Below are 13,760 nucleotides of genomic sequence, written 5' to 3'. Positions count from 1 at the left end.
CCTCGAGCTCTGTCAAAGTAGTTAGGTCTTGGAGGCAGAGAGGGAGGGGGGATGGAATCCTTTAATGAAGGCTTTTCTGGGGATGGGATCGTAGGAGAGGGTCTTTGCCTCTATGTGGTGCCCTCCTTAAGCGAATGTTCTCTCTTCTAGGACACAGTAGCCAATCTGAGCAGAGGTCCAGAGCCTCCATTTTTCAAACAACTGATAATTCCATTAATTCCTAATATTGCGGACAAAGCACCGATAGGCAAGAATTTTGGGGATGTCCTGCAGCCGTTGAATCCTAAGTACAGAGTGGTAAGATTCACAAAGAGATCTTGGAATGCTTCAGAGAAGCCTGTGTTTGTGGATGACAAGGCAGGGGGCAGGGCGTGGGGGGTGGGAATGGGGGAGGGAGGGGAGATGTGTCGTCACTGGCAGCATCGGCCTCTAATGATGCCACAGACCCTCAGCTGTTAGCAACAATAATTTTGGTAATCATTCTTATTCCTGAAGAGGCTATGCAAACATGATAATGTGGAAATAATTATTTTCCAGGTAGTAATTATGTAAAATTGAATTTCTAAAATCCAAATTATTCTGTTTCTTCTTAAATGGATGGTCACGGAATCATTCATTAGAACTCAGAAAAGTTGTCTCTGATATCAAGGATAGGAAAGGCACATAGAAACGAATCAGGATTTGTATCACTATTATTTTATATTAACTGTCCTTCAACTTATATACAATGTCCTTCAAGTTTGCTAAATTATGTATTAGTTCTAATAGATTTTTTGTCGGGGTGGGGGTTGGAGTCCTTAAACATTTCTACATATAATATGATGTTTTCTGTGAATAAAAACAGGTTTAATGATTGCTTTTTGGGTTCCTTTTTTGGATACCTTTAGTTTTCTCCCCTCTTATTGCACTGGCTAGAATTTCTAAAAACAACATTGAATAGAAGCTCTAACACTGGCCATCCTTGTCTTGCTTGTAATCCCTGGAGGAAAAGTGTTCAGTCATTAAGTGTAACTTTTGTTGTCTAGGATTCTTTCTGTTTCCTTCTCTTGCTAATTTGTTGAGAGTTTTTGTGAGGAGCAGATATTGGATTTTTTTCGGATGCTTTTCTCTAACTACCGAGATCATCATGAGGTTTTTGTTTTCCATTCCATTAAGATGGCATATTGCATTAGTTGACTTTCAGATAGTAAATGAATATTCATTAGTAATGGTATATAATCGTTTTTATACGTTGTTGAATTTGGTTTGGTAGTATTTTGCTAAAAAGTTTTGTGCTCATCCCCATGAGGGATATTTGCCGACTCTTTTCATATGTTGTCTTTGTCAGGGTCACTCTGGTCTCAAGGAATGAGTGAGGAAGTGTTCCCTCCTGATCTTCTGCGCATGTGTGCAGAAGGTTGGTGTCATTTCTTCTGTAAATATCTGATGAGATTTATCACCAAAGCCATATGAACCTGGGCTTCTCTTTATGACAAAATTTTAAGTTACTAATTCATTTCCTTTAGTTGGTTTAGGTCTATTCAGATTTTCTGTTGTCTTTAGATATCTGTATTTTTCTAAGAATTTGCATGCAGAGGCCAGATATATATATATACATACATACATATATACATACATATATATAATATTCTATATTATATTATATTCTCAGATCTATAATATGCATCTTAACTAATTACAACCTACTTCAATGTAATAACTTAATTCCAAAAACATTAAAAAATTGTCCAATATATCTTTTTTCCCTTTCCCATCCTTGTGATATTATCACATGTATTATATTTATATAAAAATGAAATAATACAGTGTTTTAATGTTTTATACAATCTTTTGACATTTAAATAAATTAAGAGAATATATGGAAAATTACTTCCATATGATACTGACTTACCCACATATTGACCAGTTTTAGTGCTCTTTATTTCTTTTAAGAACAGATAATAAAGGAGAACTCCCCCAGTCTGGCAAAGGAAATAGACTTCCAGGAAATCCAGGAAGCTCAGAGAGTCCCAAAGAAGTTGGACCCAAGAAGGAACACACCAAGGCACATCATAATTACATTAGCCAAGACCAAAATGAAGGAGAGAATCCTAGAAGCAGCAAGGGATAAGGGGACAGTCACCTACAAACGAGTACCCATCAGACTGTCAGCGGATTTCTCAAAAGAGACCTTACAGGCAAGAAGGGGCTGGAAACAAGTATTCCAAGTCATGAAATCCAAAGACCTACAGCCAAGATTGCTCTATCCAGCAAAGATTTCATTTAGAATGGAAGGACAGATAAAGTGCTTCTCAGATAAGGTCAAATTCAAGGAGTTCAGCATCACCAAGCCCTTATTATATGAAATGTTAAAGGGACTTATCTAAGAAAAAGCAGATGAAAAATATGAACAGTGAAAGGACAGCAAACTCACAGTATTTTACAACCACACCTAAAACAAAAGCAAACCAAGAGGACAGCTAGATCAGGAGCAGAACCATAGAAATGAAGAACACATGGAGGGTTAACAACAGGGGAGTGGGAGGAGGAGAAGGGGGGAGAATGTACAGAAAATAGCATACACAGTAGGTAGAAAACAGATAGGGGTAGGGCAAGAATAGTAGGGGAAATATAGAATCTAAAGAACTTGAGACACGTGGTCATAAACTAAAGGGGGAGAATGGTGGGGGGGTGCAGGGTGGAGGGGAATGAAGGGGGGAATAGAACAACTGTAATGGTATAATCAATAAAATATATTTTTTTAAAATTTGAATTAGCCCTAGCTGGTGTGTCTCAGTGAATTGAGTGCCAGCCTGTGAACCAAAGATCACTTGTTTAATTCCCAGTGATGGCACATGCCTGTGTTGTGGCCAGGTCCCCACTAGGGGGCACACGAGGGGCAATCACACATTGATGTTTCTCTCCCTGTCTTTCTCCTTCCCTTCTCCTCACTCTAAAAAATAAATAAAATCTTAAAAAAAAGAGTTTGAATTAACATGTAGCATCATTACCTTTCATCCTGGAGGACTTCCTTTAGTATTATTTTTATGACAGTTTGCTAACAAGAAATTCTTTCAACTTTTGTTTATCTGGAATGTCTTTATTTTTTTCTTTATCTTTGAAGAATAGTTAGATTGCCTTCTTGGTTGAGAATTTTTTTTCTTTTATCACTTTGAATATGTTATCATATTATTTTCTGTCTCACTCTCTAATGAGAAACCAATTGTTAATCTTATCATAGTATTCCTCCCTGTAGGTAATGAAACATTTTTCTTTTGCTGCTTTCAAGATTTTTTTTTCCTTCTGTCACAAGTTTGCTACAATGTATCTAAATGTGAAGTAGTTTGTGTGTATCCTACTTGGGATTTGTGCAGTTCCTTGGATCTGTAAAGTAATGTTTGTCAAATTTGGGAAGTTTTTGGCCATTATTTCTTCAAAAAATTTTTAAGATTTTATTTATCTATCTTTAGAGGGGAAGGGAAGGAGAAAGGGAGAGAAATATCAATGTATGGTTGCTTCTCATGAGTCCCCTGCTGGGAACTGGCCTGCAACCCAGGCATGTGCCCTGACTGGGAATCGAACCGTGATCCTCTGGTTCGCAGGCCCGCGCTCAATCCACTGAGCTACACCAGCCAGGGCCTCTTTTAAATCTTTAAATATGATTAATATTAGTTCTTAGAACATTTTATAACAGCTGTTTTAAAGACTTTGCTAACACAAGATCTGGGTCACAGAGAGGCAATTTTATTTTCTGCTTTTTTTCTTAGTATGGCCGCTAATTTCTTGTGTGTACATATCATAACATTTTGGCAAACACTGGATGTTTTTTGATATATTGTAGGAACTCTAGCTTTACCTCTCAATTACAGAATTATTGTTTTTGCTTGCTCATTTAAAACTTGATTAAATTGGTAAAATCTGTCTCTCTTGCAATGTGTGACTGCTGTTATCTGCTCAGTTCTTTTTCTTTATTCTTTGTTGTACTTTTAAGTCTGGATCTCATGGAGTTGACCCTGTGATTACATCACTTAATGCTCAGCCAGATGTTGGTTAGAGTTTGTGCTTAGATACCTCGGGGAATAAGAATTTCAATCTCTGCTGATAGACTTACATGGGCTGGTGTATATATTTAAACTTCAGACTATTTTCCAGTTTTTCAGTGCTTTTAATTTCCACTGGGCTTTCTTATGTTTCCTCTGTGTCTCCACAAAAGCTCCACTGGCCAGGGATGTGTGGGTGGTTTGGGGCCCACTGTGGTCTTTTGTGTGAATGCTCATAGCTTCCGATCAATCCAGGATAGGAGGAGAGCTTATCAAGAACACTGTGGGCATTTTTACCTCCCCCAGACACTCTTAAATCCCTGACTAGTCCACCGGTCTAGCCATCAACCCTCAGTGTTTGCTCCAAATCAAGTGAGCGCCCTCTGGCTGCAGAGGAATGCTGCTGATTTCCTGGCCTTCCCCACTCTGGTTGAGCTATAGTGCCAAGAGGATGGGGGCAGCCCTGTTAAGAACACCAAAGACTTGTGCCCCTTTCCCCTTAAGTTTAGTAGTTTTAAGGAATAAACATTTTCCAGTTTTTGGTTGATATCAGAAGTTCCAAGATGGTTATTTTTGATGGTTCTGTCTACATATATGGTTGCTTTTTGGGGTACAGGACATACTGACCTCCATTCTGTTGTGGCAGATGTGCCTGTACCCCTTCTTTTTTTGTTGTTGTTCAAGTAGAATTGTCTCCATTTTCCCGACACCACTTTCCCCTGCCCCACCCACCCCCACCTCCCACCCTGCATCCTTCCCCCCTTAGGCTTTGTCCATGGGTCCTTTATACCTGTTCCTTGAAGACTTGCCCTTCTTTCCCTCATTATCTCCCTTCTTTTTGAATTGGCATTTTGGATCTGTAGTCGGGTTGTTTTTCCTAGTTAAGATGAATGAGTAAACAGGGAATTATGAATGTAGAAAAATATCAAGGAGAAGAATACTTTTAGGATTAGGATAATCTGGCTAACCAGGTACCAGAAATAACATTTAGTTTTTAAATAAAGCATAATACTGGCTGAAGGGCCAATTGCTCTTATAAATGATCTATGGATTTTTTTCAGGAGATTCTAATTGATGGTTGTTGGCACATTTTGCTAAATATTGGTAAGATTGGCTAATGTGGTAATCTCACCTGTGAGAACGAGTTAAAGGAGATAAAATGAATTGATGACAGTTAAATCCAGAGTTAACAGCAAAGTCCATGATTGAGAAGCACATCATCTCTGTTCAGAGGGTCAACGCTGATTCTGAATCCGTGCAAAGTTTTTATTTAAAAAGGGTCTTTAATGTGAGCTAGGTCTTAGAGGGAGAGTAGGAGTGCTCACCGTCTCTGGGGTGTATAGATGGGAGAGGGCTTAAGGTGGAAGAGTGGGCGGAAACGTATCCGTAAGGAGTCTGTGTACCATGGTGAGCAGTGGGAACATATTTATTTGTTTGTTATTTTAAAAATACCTTTATAGATGTATAAGGTAAGGTAAATGCACCCTTGTCACTCCATCTTGTATCTTATATGTGTGAGTCATCCGTGGAAACTGTTGACTGCTTTTATTTAATTTAGTCCAACTCCTACATGTGTGTGTGGGAGGGAGGTATAGGAAAATATCAAAGGCCAAAGAAGACACTTCAATGTGCCGTCATGAATATAAACTGCAGCTCTGCATCATCGATACCTGAGCCCACCAGAGGAAGATTCACTGGCAAAAATTCTGGAGCAATGTGCTGGCCAGAAATACCTGTATCTGTTGTGAGGGTATTGTATTGAATATTCACAGCAGATAATCACTTGATTAAATAGAATAAAATATATACAGGTACCCCAAATCCTAGAATATTTCATAAATAATGGCCCAAAGATATGCACAGCAATAGTACTTTTGTTAGAACTCATAAAATAAATTTTTGTTTTCAGGGAGATGTTGCTGAAGTTACATTTGTAGGCGCCAACCCAAAGAATTCAGCAGAAAACCGGGTAAGCATCAATGATTCTTTTTACAAATTTAAATGCACCTTTCAGCCTTTCATTCATTTGCATTTTCCTTTAGAGATTAACAACAGGAAGGCAAAATGTTCCAACATGCTTTACATCTTTGTTCATCTAATTTTGTAGGTGTGAGAAAATTTTCAGTGGGAACAGTTAAGGTGGAGTTGAGCCTGGTAAAAAAGCAGGCAGGCAACCTTTACCTGTCTTTACTCAGGACCACACATAACGCAAAGTATGGGGAACTGCCTTGATGGCTGAGATGCAAATTTGAGTAAAATCCCACTTATGTATTCCAATCTAGAAATTCCACTATATTTGGAAAAATAATCACAGGGTGAAGAGTGTAGTGTTCCTTCGCTTCCCCCTTACTTCCTCTTCGGCTCCTCTCCTGCCCCGCTGCGAGGCCCTGCCTCTACTCCCGCGGAGTGATCCTGGAACCTGGATCCGTGATCCCGGAACTCCCGGAAGCCGGAGTGGGGCGCGCTCCTGGCTGGGAGCCCGGACCCTTGCGTTTTACTTTGTCTTGCACTCTGAGTTTCCCTACTCTTTACTACTGGTCATACTAGATAGTTATTTATTAATCTTGAAAAATGACAGTTCTAATGTAAAAACAGATAATATAGGGGTGCTTAAGATAGAATGTGAAAAGCCCCTCTGTTCATAAACCTTTTTAGAGGTAGTCACTGTTAATAGTTTGTTACGTATCATTTTATATTTTTGTTTTATTATATAGGTATGATAAAGTATATATGTAGATATATGTAGGTATTCTATGTATATATCTATGTATGTGTATTCATGAACAAAATGAAGTGATTTTACTCCTCTGCAGCTTCCTTAGAATGTACTTATAAGTACACAAACAATAAAGGCACATTCTAGTTGTAAAAATTCAAAGAATAAAGAAATATAGAGGAAGAGGGGTATATGAAAGTGATCTCAAGGTCAGATTTTTTTTTACTGTGGCTGAGGATACATTCACTCTGTTGATAAGCCCTTCTTTCCTGGGTCCATTGTCACTTACACCCCAAAACAGCTTTCTTCTGAATGAACCTTCCCGCTTGTGTTCATTAAAATATTATCATTGCTTGTTGATAACAACTGCAGCACTATGACATTGTCAAAAGGGCATTGGGGGAAAACGTTCTGCTGCTTGGATAACTGGCACGCACCCGTTTGAAACAATTTCTCTAGGCATTCAAGCTGTGCCAGAATATTTACGTGTTCATCGCATCACTTTTCTGGGGATAGCCAAGTGTTGTAGTAAAACTATAGGTTTAGCGGCTATTTGATATCCTTAGGAAATATAAATATTATCATCATTATTGCTACAAAGAAGCAGAGGAAAAAATTCTTAAAGTGCTATAGTGAGAGTAAAATTAATTTCTAAGAAGCTTCTGGGACTGGGCACAAAACAATTTCTCATACCCTGCATAAGTTAGTAAAAATCATCATATCCTCACCATTATCGAAGCCTCACTATTTGCAGGATTTATGCTAAGTGCTTTATGTACACCACCACATGAGTCAAATATAATGTTTGCTACCATCCAGTGAGTTACATTTTATCATCCCAATTTTATTTAGGCCTGGAGAGATTAAGTAACTTGCACTAACTAATTGCGCATCTGGAGGTGATTAAGGCTGGGAGGTGGGGAAATGCTAGTTGTGTGATTCAGATACGCAGCAGCCTAGACTTGGTCTCTGATCTGTACTCTAGTCACAAGGACTGGGGCCTACTCTGTTTTCTGCCCCGTCCAACACTCCCCAATGTTTCTCTGCCCTAGATGGCCAGACGTAGTTCTCTTTACAAGTCGCCGTGGTTATGAAAATTTCTTTATTAAATATAATCCATCAGCTGAATAACTAGAAAAATATTTGAAATGATCATTTGCCACAGATGCAGTTAAGTGATCTATTCACAAAAGTCTATTTGAATACCTGTAAATGGCAGGTATAATGGGCTCTGAAGGACAAAGGTGTGAAGTAGACATAAGCCATGCCCTTAAGGGCCACACTATAAAGATTTTTGTGGAAAAAGAGATTCATAGCCCTTATATTTTTTGATTTGTTATATTATTCAAATCTGTCCTTTATTCGAAGCTGAAATCTTGGTCTGAAATAATTTATTATAGCAATTTTCCAGTGGGAAAATGAAACTTGCTTATGATGAGCTTTCTAGAAACGCATGATGAAATAGAGGAATTTCTTTTAGCACCCCAGGACAAAGAGGATTTATACATCTTTTTCAATTTTTTCACTTGGGGAGGTGTATGTACTAATAATGCGTACACCTGGAGATGGAAAGATGAGGAGGCTTTCCCATTTTCTCTCCAAAGCTGTGAGGTGACTCGAGAAACTCTTGGGATATAGATCAATATACACGCCATGGAAAGGCTTTTAGACATCAAAGTTTATTTTGCCTCTTCTCTGCCCTAATTTCCAAAATTTGCTATCAGCTCTGAAATGATGTGTTATTCAATTTTCTTGAAAAAGTTCATGGATTTTAATAGACTGAATAGACTAACATTGTAAAAATATTGCATAGAATATTAAGAGGAACACCTAAGAGTTTGGATGAAATGCTGACACACTTTTACCAAGGTATTGGAAGGTTAGCAGGAAGTCATCAAGGGCGGACACATTGACAGACACATTGCTTCTGTGACTGTTACGTGTCTGACCAGGTATATTAATTGCATTTCAGACCCATCAGACTTTCCTCACTGTGGAGAAATATGAGAACTCTTCAATGGGATGGCAGGTGGTGCATAATGATGCCTCCTGGGAGACTCGGTGAGCATGTCTATTGAATATTTTGTCTTTCAAGTCTTGAAAACAGCTTGTTAGTGATGTAAGGAAGACAATTGGGAAGGCTGGCTCAGTCCGTGATATTAATGATATCAAATTCCCAGCTGTCTGGCCATATTTGGTTGATTTATTAGACTTCAATTCTATTTTTCTCCAAAGCTGTGATGTATGCTTTTGTAAGATTAGGCGCTAAGGAGGTTATGGCCTCCATTCTTATAAACATCTGTTAATTTTTTTCCCATGGTCAAAGCCATTACTCCTAAAAGCTGTCTAGCCTTCTTGCAAACTAGCTGAAAGGAGTGCTGGATGAAGGCAATGAGGTATCTCTGTAGGACCTGACATTCCTTCTGGAAAAATAATGAGTCCATACCCAACATGTGTTGTGTGTTTGTACATGGTCAATAATTCTTCACTCAAATGACGAAAACACAAGAGGTTGAATGTTAGCCTTACTGACTCAAGAAAGAAATGTGCTCACGGAGTTTCTTCCCAGGGCCCTATTGCTGTGGCTTTTGTTACCACAGACAGTGACTGAGCTGAGTAGATATTTTGAAGGTTTAAAAGTGTGTCTAAAATAAGAAAATGTTTCTGCTCCCAACTTTACGAATTTCACCACAGGACAGTGGCATGGAAGTGGGAAAAAATCTGGCAATTAGTTTCTAAGTCAGATAAACTTAAATGAAATAATTATTTGTGTGTTGGTTTGGCTCACGTGGTTGACTGAAAATAGAGATTTGACTGTGCTGTGGCCCATTTGATAGACATACATAAGTATGGGCATGCTTTCTCCTCTGATCTTAAGGACCCTGGGGTCTAGGTGATTTAGAAACAAGTAATAAGTATATACTTATTGTTAGCATAAGGTTACACAGAGAGTAAAGAGGGGTGACTTATTTTCAGAAGTCCAAACTCAGAATAGCAGCCAACACTGAGTTTACGTATAGTTCTCTGCCTTGCTCAGCAGCAGCAGTGCCATCCACCGCTGGCTGAGAGCACAGGGCTTACTGCCGAGAAACACAGAATGTCAAGCACACCCCTACCTAATGCTCAGGGGATTGACTCTCTACTTAACTGAGGCTATACGTCCATTGGCCCATTGTACCTTCCTGTATCCCAAAGGATGTCTGAACACTGTGTCATGGTCTACAAGGACCAATGTGTCCGACTCCATCTGTTTCTATCATCTCAGCCACACTTCCACAGTTTACCATTCCCTGATTCCACCAACCTGCATTTTGTTCCTTGGCTGTACCAAGTTGGCTCTTGCTTCAGATACTTTGCACTCTCTGTTTCCTCTGCCTAGAATGTTCTTCCTTTAAACCTGTGTGGGTTCTGTTTAAATGATATCTCCTTAGAAATGCTTCTGCCCTACTTTCTTCATTTCACATATCATTTAAAAAATCATTTTGCTTTATGTGCTTATTGCCTTTCTTCTATCATCGAGAAACACAGACACTGTGGACCACATATGTCTTGCTCCATGAAACTTAGGACCATGTGTATCTTGCTCATTAGTGTATCCTCAGAACAGAGGCTAGCACATATGCTCATGAAATATGCATTTTAACAAATGAATCTAGATGCGAAAAAAAGTGTCAGTTGAAGCACAAGATGACTAGGGCTAAAAGGATGGTATGAGAGTTCTAAAGCAAGAGACATCTGTGTTGTGAGTATCAGGTAAGATTTCCTGGGATGGACTGAGTTTAGGTACTTAGAAAGGCAGATCAAGCAAATGGCTATTCCTTAAAGATCTTCTTCTAGATTCTCGAATCTAGAAACTATTTATGTTTGGTTTGTTCATTGATACACTCTGAATATCTAGACTAGTGCCTTCCTTATGGTAGGTACTCCCTGAATGTTCATTTAATGAGTAATCATATTTTTTTTCTAACCACACATTTTGTAAGAGTAAAATCTGGTTTGTTTGTTTGTTTCCTACCAACAGTTTCTATTGGCACAAGGGATTACTGGGTCATAGCAATGCAACGATACAGTGGCATATTCCAGACACTGCCCAGCCTGGAATCTACAGAATAAGATACTTTGGACACATTCGGAAGCAGGACTTTCTCAAGCCCACTGTCATACTTTCATTTGAAAGCACTTCCTCTGCTTTTGAAGTTGTAACTATTTACTGAAAAGTTGACACAGCATTTAAAGGATAGCGTTTGCTCTGTATAAATTATGTAACTGATTTCATATGAATGCACGCCATTATGATGACTCTATAGTTATCTCAGTTTGAAGTTTACTGCTAATGGGACAGAGGTGTGTTATGGGCGTGTGCGTGCGTGTGTGCATGTGTGTGATAGGTGTGTGGTCCATTTACCTTGCTTTAGCAGTTTTGTGCCTCATGGTCTACAGCATGGAATTTGCGACTGTTTAAAGCAATAGTTCCCCCAACATAAAACCTCAGAAATATTAGCAAGAGTGGTTGAAGATGTGTGAACAAACTAAACTATTTATTTATAGAATTATTGAATGTTAGCACTGGAAAAGTTTAAAGAGATCATCTAGTTTGAGCCTTCATTTTGCAGGTGGGAAAATTAAATTTTATAAATTTAAGATTAGCATGAAACTACCGGACCTTTTCTCTAATCACATTTAAAAATCTCATGTGAACGACGACCATAAATATATAAGCCCAGTTAGAGAAAGTAGCATGAAAGCCAGCATGCCAGTTTTTCTATATCGAGCACAGCTGCTCTAAGCAGTCCCTTTGCAGCTCATAGGCCCGGTCCAGATTTGTTGTTGATGCTCAGATCATGTCCGGAATTGCCTTCGAGCCCACTTACAGAAAGTGAGAGGTGATACTTTGATCATGCCTTGTGTTTCCCTAAGTGCCCCTTATCCCACTAAATTGTGTCTCTTAGTCCCAAGACTTGTTCTCTGTGATTTTGACTATTTTCACTAATCAAATTTACCACAAATTGTTGCTATTTGTGTAGCTCTTAAAAAAGTGATATTGCCTTGGAAGGGAGTCCTCAAAGGGGAGGCTCTAAATTCACTTTATTTGTTCTTTCATTGCTTGCTCACTCACTCATGGACCCATTCAATAGTAAAATATTCAAGGATTATGTTCATACTCAGCATTGTACAAATGTCTGGCACAGTGATAGTGAGTTCAGTTAATGAGACCATATTTAGGATGCATGTGTAAGTGTCGAGGGTGACTGGTTTTTTTGAAGGAGAAAATAAATCAATACACAAATTCTGGGTAGGCACTTAAAAATCAGTAATCTTCAAGTCACTTCTCATGTATCTTCCATGTTGGGTACTCTAATTTTGGAGGAAAGAGACTCCAGAGAACTTGGAAAAAGCTATTTTGAAGTTATTTTGGGGCATTAACAAATACTCAGCCTATGATCTCACCTTTCACAGAAACCTAAACAACAAAACAAAACAAACAAGCAAAATATAGCCAAAGACACTGAAATAGAGAACAGGCTGACAGTGACCAGAGGGGAGAGGGTGGGGAATTTCAGGGGAGAAGGGGAAGGATTCACATGAACAAGTGTAAAGGACACATGGACAAAAACTAGGTGGGGTGGAAATAGGAAGCACTGGAAGGGTGGGCTGAGATAGAAGTAAAAGACAGAAAACTGTACCTAAACAACAATTAAAATAAATTTAAGAAAAAAAATAAAGTAAAAAAATACTCAGCCTAATGTCCCAAAGAATGAGGTATGATAATATGATAACGATTGCCTGACAGTATTAATTGCTTTTAAAGTTTTCTGAGTTAACTAGGAGCTCACAGGCTGTAAAATAAACTTCCCAAAACCAAGTTGCGTTTTTGCATGTGTGTAAAACATTCAGCAATTTAGGAAAACTATCAATCTTTATTTCAAAAACAAACTTTAAAGTTTGAAAATAGTAACGGTATTCATAATGATAATATTAACATCCATGTATGTAAGACTTGAACATGCATTGGAATACTTTTTGATGAGTCAGCACTCTGCATTGCAGGTACCACAGTGATTTGCTGGAGCGTGAAAGGACAACATAAACAGGCTGATCTGATCTGTTCATGTCAAAACACAGATTCAATCTGTGTCTGTGGCTGCGGCTCTTTGGAGCCAAACCATGTGGAGAAATCCCCTGAAACTGATGGGGCATGTGGGAACTGATGGAGGGGTTAGATTGGAGGGAGAATTCTTTTGGAGATTTTGATTCTGGTGTCAAAGTGTCTGTGTTTTATTTGTTGTACTCAGTTTACTTTGTTTTAAGGATGCTGCAACTTCTTTGAAAAGTACTGTATGATCCGACTATATTTTTCAATGAGTACTATGTAAATTGTTAATATTGAACAGAATATTTAATAAAATAATTAGCCTTGGGAAAGTGTTTTCTAATGAGAGGGGCTGAAGACAAATGAACACTTTTTTTTTTCTTTTTAAGAGGTGGAATAAATGGTGATGGATCCCATGTAAATCAGGTTGGAAAGCTGATATAAATGACCGGTGTAAGTAACGGACCCAAACATCAGGGGACCACTTCGTCAAGTTCCTTCCTGCCCTCCAAAGAGTTATTGCTGGCAAAATACATAAGGTTGACACTTTTTGACAACTAGGGCAACAGAGTTTCCTAGGCAGCTAGTTAATTGTAAACTTGTTTTATAAACCAATTCTAAACAAAGAGGCTAAGAATGAATGTACTTGTGAATATCTTTTCCCCATATATTCTCTTAATTCTTCTCCAGGATAAACAAGTACATGTCCTTTTCTAATATCTGTGTATAGGTAAATCTTTAGCCAGAAGATTTCAGCATTAACATGATTTTTTTCATGTCTCTCGTTCTTCCAAATAGTATTTTTGGTTCCCAGGTATCCTGATCTGACCTTTTATAGTGGCTTTTGAAAATTCATGTTGTATGGAAAACCAGAGAGGGAAATTTGCATATTTACCACAAGATTAGCCAGAATGCATTCAGCTATAACTAAGAA

The 13,760-nt window shown here is 38.4% G+C and overlaps 1 protein-coding gene across 2 annotated transcripts in view; it reads left to right on the top strand.

The window, feature by feature from the left end:
* The window catches only part of ASAH2 (N-acylsphingosine amidohydrolase 2), a 70,575-nt gene extending 58,416 nt beyond the window's left edge, over nt 1-12,159 (top strand). For both annotated transcript variants that reach the window (XM_037066922.1, XM_037066923.1), the window contains exons 18-21: nt 151-297; nt 5,929-5,988; nt 8,708-8,796; nt 10,757-12,159. In XM_037066922.1, the coding sequence (XP_036922817.1) occupies nt 151-297; nt 5,929-5,988; nt 8,708-8,796; nt 10,757-10,949 (489 nt within the window). In that variant the 3' untranslated portion in view covers nt 10,950-12,159. The remainder of the gene's footprint in view (nt 1-150; nt 298-5,928; nt 5,989-8,707; nt 8,797-10,756) is intronic.
* Nucleotides 12,160-13,760: the final 1,601 nt, after the last annotated feature.

This window comes from Sturnira hondurensis, unplaced genomic scaffold, assembly GCF_014824575.4.
Source record: "Sturnira hondurensis isolate 20B ecotype Veracruz unplaced genomic scaffold, ASM1482457v3 Scaffold0016684, whole genome shotgun sequence".
In the NCBI taxonomy this organism is placed as follows: Eukaryota; Metazoa; Chordata; class Mammalia; order Chiroptera; family Phyllostomidae; genus Sturnira; species Sturnira hondurensis.
Note: the sequence above shows the minus strand (reverse complement) of the source record. Positions and strands in the feature narration are given on the sequence as shown.